The following is a 12,846-nucleotide window of genomic DNA, read 5'->3' on the forward strand; positions in this document are numbered from 1 at the left end:
GGCATTTGTTCCCATCTCCAATGTGTGTGTAATTATAATAAACACTAAATTATCCTGAACCACACTTTGATTAAATGCTTTACGGGCAAGTTATAACTATTTTGGCTTCAGGATGTTGATGCAAAAGGGTTTTCTGAACTCATTGCTCTGACCTTCGCGCCAACAGAGCGTTCATCTCCTCCATCAGTCCTCCGCTTCCCCCGCTTGTTCGGTTGGCATCGTTTTTGACGCCTGCAGAGCTTTCGTCTTGGGGCTAAGGGGGAGAGGAGTCCAAAAGTTACACTCTTTGATGTGTACAACACTTTTATGTCAGTTAGGTTTGTTGGAGATTATCTAGTTATATCTGCATGACTGGAAGATAAAGACATCAGAGTGTCGTCTCACTCTTTGAACGCGGCGCAGTTTGGCCCCGGCGATCATAGCTGCGAGACCTGTCTGGGCGGGGGGTTCGTCCGCGTCCATCCCACCGCCAATGGGAAGTGGAGGCGGGAGAGGAGGCGCTGGTGCACCTGCTGAAGGTGGTGGAGGTCCTGGCGGCGGTGGAGGGGGAGGAGGGCCACCCATGTTCATGGGGGGAGGTATTACTGGCGGGGCCACAGCAAGCACAGCAGGGTGGCCTTGGAAAGGAGAACCTGGAAGGAAGATTTAAATGCAAGTGTTAGAGTTTTAATGCACTTGATTGAAGAAATTGTATTTAAAATTATAAAAAGATTTTTATTTCATTTGACAAGTGTGACTTTAGAGAGTACATGTTATGCCCATTTTCAGGGTCATATTTGTATGTTGTCCCCTACTGTGACATGTTTACATGCTTTATTGTTCAAATAGTGTTTTTTTCTTTTTCTCACACTAGCTGTGCTGCAGCACCTCTTTCCACTCCCGTCTGAAACCAGAAACCAGTTCCGGAGGGAACTTTGAGATTTTAGCCTTTGCAGACCATTTACATGCATGAACACCTACAGCATACAGTAGCACACTACAGGAAAGGGCAAACCCAAAAAAGCATGATAAGGCCAGTTTAATATGAGTACCTGAGTTGGACGTCCTTCGCTCCCGCTCCAAATGTGCCTGCAATTGCTGCTGCTGCTCTATCATCTGTCTAAGGGGACATAAAGGAAACTCATTGGTCACTTAATATCACAAATTTCACGTCTCATCTGTTATTGAGTCATTTTATTATCCTATGAGAACAGTGCAGCCAACCATGTCACATCTGCCGCTATAGAAAAGTGCTCCTGCCTGGAAGCTGCAATGGGTAACCTCAAACATTGGCAGGTCCAAATAAAAGTGACAAGTGAGCGTCATTACTGCAGGGTTTACTGTGCTAAAGCAAGCCAGCCCTAAATAAAGTCAAGTTTGACAAATCGATATAGCTGTTTTTTACAAATTGAGGAGGAAAAATAATATCCAAACACATCATTCAAACAGCTTTATTCCAGTACACAAAGCTCATCTTTTACTTTCTCAACCGAGTCTGAGTTGATATGGAAACCACATTCATTTAGAGTTATGGTTGTCTAATATTCACTCTCCTTTTCACTTGGTTTCAGACTCCAACCTGAGATAAATATCTGTCTCATTAGTAGTTAAATGATGATGTTCGTTCACCAGCAATTCGCTAATTTTAACTGTCTGTTGTTAGGAGCTGGGCAGGTAGCTTCAGTGGGTTTCAGAGATTTCTTTGCTGAATCAGCTGCTGAAAATTAAAGTAGAGAGACCAAACTGAAACATTAAAGCTTCAGGTTTTAAACCAAAACAAAGGCAGAAGTCAAAATGCATACTGCAGAGTCGTGAAATAATTGTCTGTGGGTTTGTCACAAGCAATTCCCTTCACATCAACCTCTACATTTATTCCATATAAAAAATAGTGAGTGCAGCTTTCAAATATTAAGATCCGGCTGCAGAAAACATTTGTTTATCTAGCTTGATTGGGATGCTTTTATTTTCAAATCCCACTTTAAACAAAGTTTGATTTAATAATAATGTATATTTTGAGTACAAACCCAATGAAGCTTATGACCTCAACACCCAGAAATTATTTGACATCACATGAGAAAGAAAATACATTATTCTTTGGAACTTGAATATCTTGAAGTTGCTGCATTTATAGAGCGACTTGAGTGTTTCCATGACTCGACTATTCTGTGAAAATGTTCCTCTAAAATATGGCAGATGGGATGACTTACACTGTCCTCAAGCTGACAGCAGCTTTGAATTGTGTAGCTTGTAGACTAAACATGACTACACGTCACACACCTGTCTATACAAGTTAAATAACGTTTTGGCATTGCTGCACATTTTCCACTACAGCATAAGGTACATTTATCACCCTCTCATTCATCTCCGTCTATCTAAACACACATCAAACCTTCCCCATCTTTACATCACATGTCTGTCTTTGATGTGAGAAGCATATGTATGTCACGACTCAGAAGAGAGAGGGAAAGGAGAAAGCTCATGGAGAGGAAGTGGAACTTTCCAGCTGTGTGTTGGAGAGGAGAAGTGCTGAGCCAGCAACCGCCACAACTTGACAGCAGCGAACGCAGGGGGAGCAGCAGGGCAGCTGAGCAATGCTGCTCTGCTACCACTGGAAAGAGCTCTGTCAAATTAATTTACACACACACCCATGCGTACGCACACACACAAACCCGAAACCCTCACGCAACAAGCACACAATCTCCCTGCACAATCACAGACGTAATCCTTTGTGCCCAGAGGTTCAGTTTAGCAGACACGGGATCAGAAAGAGCCGTAACTCCCATCATATTTGTTCCCTTAATCCCCGGCTTTTGGCATTTGAATGAACCAATAGGCAGAGTTGAACAGGTTTATAAACAGCAACAAAGACCTAGTTGTGGCTGAGGCTGTCTCTGAGAAGAATCGTAGCCACAGTAGAAGAAACAGAACGCTTAGGAAACTATGCAAATTTTACTCACTCATTATTTCTGGACAAATCAAATCACAATCACAAGAACCTCTTTTGTTTTTCAAGCTCACTGGCTTTATCTGACTGTTACCCATAGGATTTAGTGATGAGAGCCAGCCGGAGGATAATAGAGAGGGATGAGAGAGAATATCAATAAAGGTCATTAAGGACAGCTGTCTGTGTATCACTGTTCCTAGAGTTTATAGGCTCATTCTGTGCGAAATGTATCAGACACATGGGGATGCACTCACCAACTTAATCCTATCCACTGTACTCGAGGTCACCAAAAGTTGATTTCTGTTTTGGATATAATTCCCAAAAATGCCCTGAACAAGCCATCCTAACTGCAGTGGTATACAGGAAGTCTCTCTGGTTAATATTTCAGAAGCAGCGAGTGAATGTCACATCACTGATGGGAAGCTCTAAATATAGCAAGGAATATTTTATCTTTCTCAAAAATCCAGTCTTTTGGAGTGTCAGTGTGCTCCTGTGCAAAGTCTCATTAGTGTCCCATATGAAAACACACTTTTCTGCCACAGTAAGATACATTTCGGTTATTTTACCAACGAAATGTTCAGCTAAAAATAAGAATAATTTGCGTTCCAGAAAAGCTAAGTAAACCCACGGCGCGTTACTTGTCCATCACCAAACAGCAACCCAGTAAAGTTAGCGACTGGCTCTTTAAAAAGACAGACATTTCCACCAGGAGTTGGTGGAGACCAAAACAAAGCTAAAAGGAGATTGAATATTGGACCTACATTCACCGGGTGAAGCCATTTTCAGGGGCTCTAAATATTGTTGAGCAATTTCACGTTATACTCAGTTAGGAAATGTTACCTTGCTCTCTGAGCTTCCATCTCATCTGAGGTGGGTCCATTCTGGACTTGGCGCTGGACAGCTGGACCTAAAGACACCCATGAAAGTAGGGAGAGAGAAAGACAAGAACACAGATCCAATTAAATTGAATTGATATTAATAATCCATTACAAGCAGTGTTATGCTAATCGAAATTAAGGCCATTAAAGACAATTAACTACCAAACAACAGGAAATTAAACAGCAGTTGATCCTTATGTCCTTTTCTTTAGGTAATGAGTAATTTGCAGTGAAAAGCAGATTAATCCCTCACTCTAGGTCAATTAACATACATTATTTCATCCACTTGCATACAAAGTGTGTGTGCTCATTAGTGAGAGCTGCTCATGTGTTTACTCCTGTCACCCACAATGCTCTATTATGGCTATTTAAAGGTCACACAATGGAAACATGATACTTCCCTTTATTTGTGTTTGCACAAACACACACAGAGAGTAAGCCAGAGACCCATGTGAATATTCTGTGAAGAAATGCAACTTTCTGTCGGGTTAAGTGTTTTGAAAAGTAAAACCAGAGCGAGGTCTGGAGTTTATTTGAGCAGCTTTCTCCAAGCAGGCGGCCCTAAATTGGAAACAGGCAAAATTCTGTCGTCTGCGGTTGCCGAGTCATTTCACGACACGCTGCAGCTTCTGAAACATCTGCTTTGAGGTCAAAGTTCACAGTCTAGAAGGATCAGATTTGAAACATTTTTCCTAGCCTTTAGATTATTTTATAATACTGTAAAAGCTCTTTGTGTTGCAAGACTTTAAGACAGTTTACTGAATCACAATAGAGGCGCAATATCAAAGAATGGTGACTCCCTCTAGTATCTCCTCTTTGTGATGTGATTTGAGCTACAAGGCACTGGGATGTAATCCGTTTAAACACCGAATGTCTGATCTGCAGATGGAGATCCAGATAGGGAATGTAATTAATTGAAGACATGATAAGATGAGGGAAAAAAAGACGTCAACTCAGGGATTACACATCAGAGTCATCCGTTTACAATGAAACTCATCGCTGAACTCATCCGGGACAACAATACATCTTCATTGTTCTTCCTAAGATCAGGAGAGGTTCAGGAGGAATTCATTTTTTCACACATCCTTTTTAAATTTATTGCAACAGAAGAGCAACTTTGCAGTGTAAGGACTTTTATATTGTTGAATTATGATTCCTTTGCTATCAAACCCTAATGGAAACATGACGTTGATGTGCACATAACAAACAATACTGTCCTCCTTTTGGGTGGCTTCCGAACACCCTGACCTCTCTGACAGTCAGGTCCTATGAAGTCAATACTAACTGACGATGCTCTCCACATCTCTAATGGAAGTGGCTCTCTGGCAAGCCAAAAGTGCTCATGGCCGACATTGATCAGGTATCAGAAACCCCAAAATAACACAGATAACAAAAGACCTGACTCACACTTACTAATAGATACCTCATCACACACACAAGCACGCACGGACTCTGAAAAAATACAACTTTACTCTCAAACACAGTAGGGCTGAAATATGACTATAAATGATCTCTATATTTTCATATCCAGCATTACGTTTCCTAAATGTCATTTATGGAAGTTCACTTTTTTGTGTAATCTATACACATATGGGGTATTCTCTTTATCTAACAGTGACAAGGCAGCATGTTACTGCAATAGACCGCCACATAACTCCAAAATCCACAAATTGCATTTTCTCTGCACTTTGGTTATTTTGTGAGGTGCTGATAGAGCCATGCTAGCTGCTTTTGGACTATGTGCTAAGCTAAGCCATGCTAACTGTCTCCTGGAAGCAGCTTCATATTCATGTCAGCCTTGCAAAGTTGTTGTACTAAACTCTTTTGCAATTGGACTGGCCTTTGTGATTGATAAATTACTTAATATTAACAGATTGACAGTACACCGCCAACACAAACCAACAATTCCACACAGGCATTGCTCAAGTTTTTACTCAACTTATTTCATTTATCATGGTTGAAATAAATGTTTATTACAGGGTGAATGTTTTGGTCGCTTAATAGAAGTCAGAAACTCAAGAGTGACCCAGTGACAGAAGATCATTTAAAAAAGATACTATTTTGAAAACCTAATTATGTATGTACCAGTTTTTTCAATTTTGACTAATATCTGAACTCTCAGTCGTTTAAAAGGAAACATTTAGAGAAGTAATGTTCCTTCTACTCTGTTCCTTACCGTTAGAATAAAAAATAAAAGGTATCGTAAACGGTACTCTGACTTTGGCCTTCACTATGAAATTATAATACCAGGCATGCACAAGTAGCAATAGATACCAGAACTTAACTCACACACACACACACACACACACACACACACACACACACACACACACACACACACACACACACACACACACACACACACACACACACACACACACACACACACACACACACACACACACACACAAACTTGATATAGTAGTTGCCATTCAGAAGTCCAACACACACAGAGCTTTAGTACCTACATGACATGCTGAAGAAGAGGAAGCGGCTGTAGCAGACACAGAGGCACTGACAGACCCACTCCCCGCTCACCATCGCTCAACTTCAGCTGCCTTTCCTCCCCCTCCATCACCTCCCTCTCTACCTCTTTTTCCTCACCTGCCTGCCTGTTTTCCCTCCTACCCTCCCCCCCAGCCTCAGTATCATCTATCATCTTCTTGTAACCCACACCTCCGGGCGGCAGCAGTGCAGCGAGCATCTCTGGCTAATGTTTCAAAAGGTCGGGTTTGTCTGTAGGCCGCTGAAGCCTAATGCCACTCACACAGCAATAATGTCAAAGCGAGCTGATCCACATGCATCTCCGCTGAGAGAATGAGCCTCCTACACGTAGGTTGTCCGACTAGCTATCCGATTAAAATGTGACACAAAAAAATGATGAGTTGTGCATGGGAAACACAGCTAAACAGGAATCAATAAATATGTAGATTTGTTTCTCAACTTCTTCCTACATTTCTGAGCCGAAATAGATGAACCCTTTAAAGTGCTAAGAAAAAATTTAGGAACTACTTATCAATTTTGGAAATAGTTTTTTTTCACTTAGTCAATGGATAATTTACTCTATCAAGAAACAAAAGTATATTCCCAACATAAATTGCTGAAACACACATTTATTTGGCTATTCATCCTCATTAACAGCCAAATATCTCTTAATAATCAATATGGAAGAATGGGAAATAAAAACCAAAAGCAATTCTTAACTCTTGTGAAGCTGTGTGTGCATTCACTCGACTGATGACAACAGTCATCAAACTGGGATCTCTGGTTTTTTTATTTTTCTCTTTATATTCAAACATTAATCAAGTATTTTTTTCAGCACTGGAGCAGCATTTTACATGGGTCATAGCACCTGATGAAGATCAAGTGACAGGAAACAATACTTCTGACCAACCCAGTATGAAAGTTGGCATGGAAATGATCTCAAAGAAGGGCGTTTTGTTGGTTTTTCGCACATTATTTCTGTCACAATCTACAGTGTTTATTTTAGGGGTCAGGTTTTGACCCTTTTACCACTAGAGGGGGCAGACACACCTCTTAAAATGGAGGGAAATCCAACATTATCCCTAATCTATGCTCTACAAGATCTGTAAAAACGTCTTATGCAATGGAACCAGATCTTCCATGTGTATTCTGCAGTGTGTGTGTGTGATAGTGCTGTGACGCCTGTACACACAGATTGTATCTCTTTATGTAGCTGGAGTCAGTGCTGCATAGTAAGGCTATCATTCTCCCTTTCTGTCAGTCTGTATCCTCCTCTCGTGTATTTGTGCACTCGTGTTTGGCCGCCGTCACTCGAGCCTCTTTGTTCCTCGTCCGTGTTATTAGGCAGATGAAAAGATGTGCTCTCTAGCACGGGACCCAGGGGAGGTCTTCTCAATGACTCACTCTAATTAAGAGGCTGGAGGGGACTGCAGGGGGAGACACACTGCTGCTGCTGACTCCAGTAATGACTGGCAAGCTGTGACACTCACTCTGTTACTCAGTTTCTCATTCTATCACTGCCCAATTTAAATCTGTCTTGCTTTTTCTTTCAAACACTCTTGCACACACACACACACACACACACACACACACACACACACACACACACACACACACACACACACACACACACACACACACACACACACACACACGGCTAAAAAGAATAAAATAGGCTCGTGCATGTGTTTCCACCACTGTCTTCAAATAGACTCAATTTTTTACTTTTAGCAGGAAAAACTGGTGGAATTAATAACACTACCAACTCTCGTTACTGTTGTGTCTCAGAAAGTGATACCAGAGAGCCAACGTACATAATGTAACACAGTCATTAATAATCTTATTTTTGCTTTTTTCTCTTCTCTTTTTTGCAATTACACATCAAAATGTTTGCTGTGAAATACGTAGATACTACTGATTGTTTCAGTATCTGCATTTACCATGATTTGCTCAGGCTCCTGTCTCATGACTTATTTTACAAAGTGCCCAGTAGAGGGGACTAGGTCTCACGACTACTACTAAAGAATGGCTACTACTATGATGCTAAGCTTTCAGTTACTCCTTAGGGCAAATATTTCACAGTCTGAGTCACAGAGAAAACATCTATTATTTTTGGGGTATTTTAAGGTTCACATTTGCAGTTTATGTTGGATTTATTTTTAAATGTATTATCCTGAATTAATATTTGCTTTTGGCATTCTTTACCTTAGCATTGTGTTTTGAGTGTGGTGATATCAGAAAGACAGAATAACACAAATCTTAGAAAATCAATATTGTCCAAGCTGGGCATTACGTAGCCCCTCTAATCATTAGCATGCCACACACACTAACAGTAGTGTATCTTGATTTGATTGATGAAGTTATACAAGCTTGGTTGCTTTGTGTTATTACTCTAATGTGATTTGAAAATATACATATTTAGAAATATATTTGGCAAACAGGAAAATTATGCTCTACATGGAAGGGAACTGTTAGCTATAGTATAAAACAAATTGTATGATAGCACCTGCGATCCATCAATCGCTTCCTGCTGCAATGAATAAAAGACAGCAAGTGTATGCCGTTATTGGGAGGTTGTCTTTTTAAGAGTTATGATATACTGTAAAAATAAATGCATATACGCTACAGTTAAATTCACCTGGCTAAAAAATGAACTTCAACAATATGATGACAAGCATTGCATCCGCTGACATAAACTTTTCCACAGCTGTTTTCAGTTCAGTTCGATCTGCTGTTTGCATTGGCCATATGTGAGTACTAAAAATACAATCTGTGGCTCTAGACGGGAAGCTGAAGGTCACGTAATAAGTCTGGGAGCTCTTCCTAAAATAAGGAAATCATTCCATACTAGGCTTCTTGAGCATTATTCCATGTGTGCAATCAAAATGTTCATGTGCTACACTGAAGGGAGACTCACCTCCATCCTGAGCGCTGAGGACGTTGAGGGCGAAGAGCATGGCATTGGAGAAAGTGGTGGCCTCCTCCTTGCTGGCAAAGTTGAGGCCATAAACCTGACGGGCATCCCGCCACTGGTGGAAGGTGGGGGTGGCCTGGTTGTACTTGAGGCCCTTCACTATGGAGTAGTTTATAACCACCTGTGAGGGAGGAGGAAGTTTACTACAGAAAAACAGCAGATTTTCACTGTGGAACATTTATGTTAAACATTCATCCTTGATCTTAATCGGAGTGCCGATAAACATATACAGATGGCGGGCCGGTGAGATAAAATAAAACAAGAAACACTACAAACAATTCTTATAACTTGGATGTGTTACTGGCAGAGAGAAATCTTTAAATGGCAGAGAATTGATTACTCGGTGTCTCAAAGGATTAAATGATGTGTATGTTGTTCCACCGTAAAGACAGAAAAGACACATCCAGAACAGCTTGTAATAGTTTTTGGATTTGTAACCTGTCACACATTTTAGGTGGCTTACATCATGAACTACAATTTCAAACAAACACGGTTGTGAAACAATTGTTGGCATTTCTTTCTCATGCATGAAGGGTGTGTGTAGAACATTTGAAAAATAATACTTTTTAAAAAAATGTACTTCAGAAAATTCGAAAATATTTTCATTTTTTGTCATTTTCTAATACTCAGATGAGGAAAGATCTGGTTGTTTTAGTGATATTTTGCAATTCCGTCTAATCAAATCCCTCCAACAAATCTCAGGTAAGGGTACTGTTGAAATGATACAAAAATATGTATCATATCATGTGATATTTTGCATAAATACACTACATTTAGGTTAGTGACTTGCTTTTGTAATGCTTTTGCATAAACATGCTCACGATGAATAACAATTAAAAAGGGATTTACTAACACTTTTTGTAAATCTCTAAAATAGCCCAAATGTTTGTGTATGTTGAAATCCTCCCACATCCCGATGAAATCTCTCTCTCTGGTGTTACCTGTTGGTCCTGCAGTTTGACGCCCACCACTCTGAAGGTGTTGTTGGCAGTGTTGTGGTAGATGTTGATGCGGCTGAATCCCTGCTGTCCAGGCTTGATGGGAACCCACTTCTTACTGGTGTCATCGTAGACCATGACGGAGGCCCGCGCCTGGCAGATACTCTGCTCACTGTGAGTGAAAGACAAGCAGAGAAATGAGGGTGAAAGTTAATTACAAGCAGAATTCATCAGTTCAACAGTTAACCAAAGGTCATTCAAAAAGCTATCGATTTAAGGAATAATCCACCTGCGGTTAGTTACTGATTTAGCTGCTTACAACAAAGAGTGTGTATTAAGCAGCGTTGTATTGTACATGTAAGTGGAGAGAGTATCAGTGACATGACTTGTGGCTGTAGTTATTGATAGAGAAAATAATTTGCCGTTTTGTATCTGTCAAACAATCAAACATAAAGCGCTGGGAGGTTTTAAGTGCTAAGGGGGCACCAATCACGAAGATAGGAAACCACTACTTTAGAAAGTCTTTATCAAATGTTGCCTTTTCAGTCCAATCCTAGCTGTAATCCAGCATGTAGAAACTCCCTAGTTTCTATTTTGTACATGATGTAAAAGGTACACAAGTCAACAAACAGCCCAAGGAATACAAGAGTATTTGTTGTTTTAACAATGTCCTTAGGGTCAAATCAACCATTAACAGTAGTGACTGTCTGCTGTTTATGTGTGGATGAGGATGTAAGTGAGATCATTACAGTGAACAAGGCAACAACTCAGTCTGCTAATCCTGTGTTACACTAATAGTCTAATCCAAATGTAATCAAGCGCTTGTCCAGCATCTGTTGATGTTCTTAATGAGAGGCAATAGAAATGTGTGTGTGTGTGTGTGTGTGTGTGTGTGTGTGTGTGTGTGTGTGTGTGTGTGTGTGTGTGTGTGTGTGTGTGTGTGTGTGTGTGTGTGTGTGTGTGTGTGTGTGTGTGTGTGTGTGTACGTGTGTGTGGCCTCCAGTGTTGGGTCTGTTAGCTCTCTCCATCTGACCATGTTTATCACAGTCCAATGAGGCTCATACTATCTTCCTCTCTCCACTTTGTAACACACACAAGCGCACATGAACACGCAAGCACACACTAGTATACTGTAGTAAGGGAGCAGGTTTCATGACCTTCTCCATGTGTTTTTTTACAATCCATGCCAGATAAAAGGCATATGCTGAATTGCTACGGAGCGGAGAGGAAAGGAGAAGATCAAGACGGTAGAATGAGGAAGAAAAACACAGCAAAGGAACAGAAAAAAAAAATCTGACTTGCAAATGAAATTAACAAGAGTCCCATCTGTGTCTTTGCCTCTTTGCCAAGCTAAAATTAGTGGATCAACCCCTGAGGCTGAGGGAAAGAGCTGCGTCAGAGAAGAGGAGAGAAAATGGAGAAATAGGGAGAAGTCTTGTAGAGCAGTGTGTGAATGCAGCATAAAGTACATTGTAAGAGAGTAGTGCGTCATACATGGTATGAGGATGATGTTGGAAGGTATTATAGAAGGACTAGTTGGACATTTGGGGGAAATAGATTTATTTACCTTTTTGCAGACAGATTGATACTCTTGTGAATGTATGTTAAGTGCAGAACTGGGGTCTGGCCAAAGCTTAGCTTAACATAATGACTGCTTCTTTCCAAAACTATAAATATTCAAACCAGTCATTTCAATGATTACTTACAATGACAGTAATTTAAATAAAATGTATTTTTTGTAAAAATATGTTCCAGTACATAAAACAATGGTTCCAGCACATAACACCTAAACATGTGTGCTGATTAGGAAATGTTAGCATGCTCATACACTAAACTAAGGTGTTAAACATGATTAACATTTTAACTGTCAAACATCAATATGTTAGCGATGTCACTTGACATGATATGAAATATTTTAACATTTTTCTCACACGGACAAGACAAACATGTACAACATTTTGTTTAGTGAGCACTAATCAACACTGGGCTGTTTGTATACTTTGCATAGAGCCAGGCAATGGCTAGCTCTTTACCTAGCTTACAATCTATCCGTTAAATACAAATTCTGAAAGCAGCAGAAAACAACCGGAATAGTTCTGTCCAAAGGTTAAAAGTGTTTGTCCAAACATAGTCATAGCCAGCCAGAAGCAGTTTCTAGCCCACAATTATACATCATTCAATTATGCAAGTCTTTATGCTAAGCAAAGCTAACTGTTTTTCTCTAGCTTATTCAACAGATAAATATTTGGGAGTGGTTCTGCTCTCCTCATCTTACTTTTAGAAAGAAAGTGAGTAAGCCAATGTCTTAGAAATGTTCAGCTATACTCTTAAGAAGGAGTTCGATTTTAATAATCTGATGTTTTAACATTTTTTGTCATCCCAATTTGGAATAAATGACTCCATTCTGGGATTGACTTACTCGGTTGCATCCCTCACTTAAAGCTACAGAATAAGAAACACTCTTCGCAAGCTTTGTGCCATAACATCTGCAAACCTCGAATAACCACACATTTCTCCTTTGTTAAGATATTTGCTCATGAAAAGAAAATACCAGACCAACATTAAGATAAAAAACAATAACCGCTGTCCTTCTCTTTCACTTCAAAGCATACTGAAACGATAGCAATAGAAAGCAGCTAATACTTCTAG

At 40.1% G+C, this 12,846-nt stretch overlaps 1 protein-coding gene across 3 annotated transcripts in view; it reads right to left on the reverse strand.

Annotated features, from left to right (window-relative positions):
- The window catches only part of evlb (Enah/Vasp-like b), a 51,490-nt gene that overhangs the window by 4,124 nt on the left and 34,520 nt on the right, over positions 1-12,846 (reverse strand). For all 3 annotated transcript variants that reach the window (XM_063902281.1, XM_063902280.1, XM_063902279.1), the window contains exons 2-7: positions 10,201-10,369; positions 9,203-9,380; positions 3,764-3,830; positions 1,032-1,099; positions 385-632; positions 153-253 (exon numbers count right to left, since the gene is read on the reverse strand). In XM_063902281.1, coding sequence (XP_063758351.1) covers positions 153-253; positions 385-632; positions 1,032-1,099; positions 3,764-3,830; positions 9,203-9,380; positions 10,201-10,369 — 831 coding nt within the window. The remainder of the gene's footprint in view (positions 1-152; positions 254-384; positions 633-1,031; positions 1,100-3,763; positions 3,831-9,202; positions 9,381-10,200; positions 10,370-12,846) is intronic.

Source organism: Eleginops maclovinus, chromosome 15 (assembly GCF_036324505.1).
Source record: "Eleginops maclovinus isolate JMC-PN-2008 ecotype Puerto Natales chromosome 15, JC_Emac_rtc_rv5, whole genome shotgun sequence".
Classification (NCBI taxonomy): domain Eukaryota; kingdom Metazoa; phylum Chordata; class Actinopteri; order Perciformes; family Eleginopidae; genus Eleginops; species Eleginops maclovinus.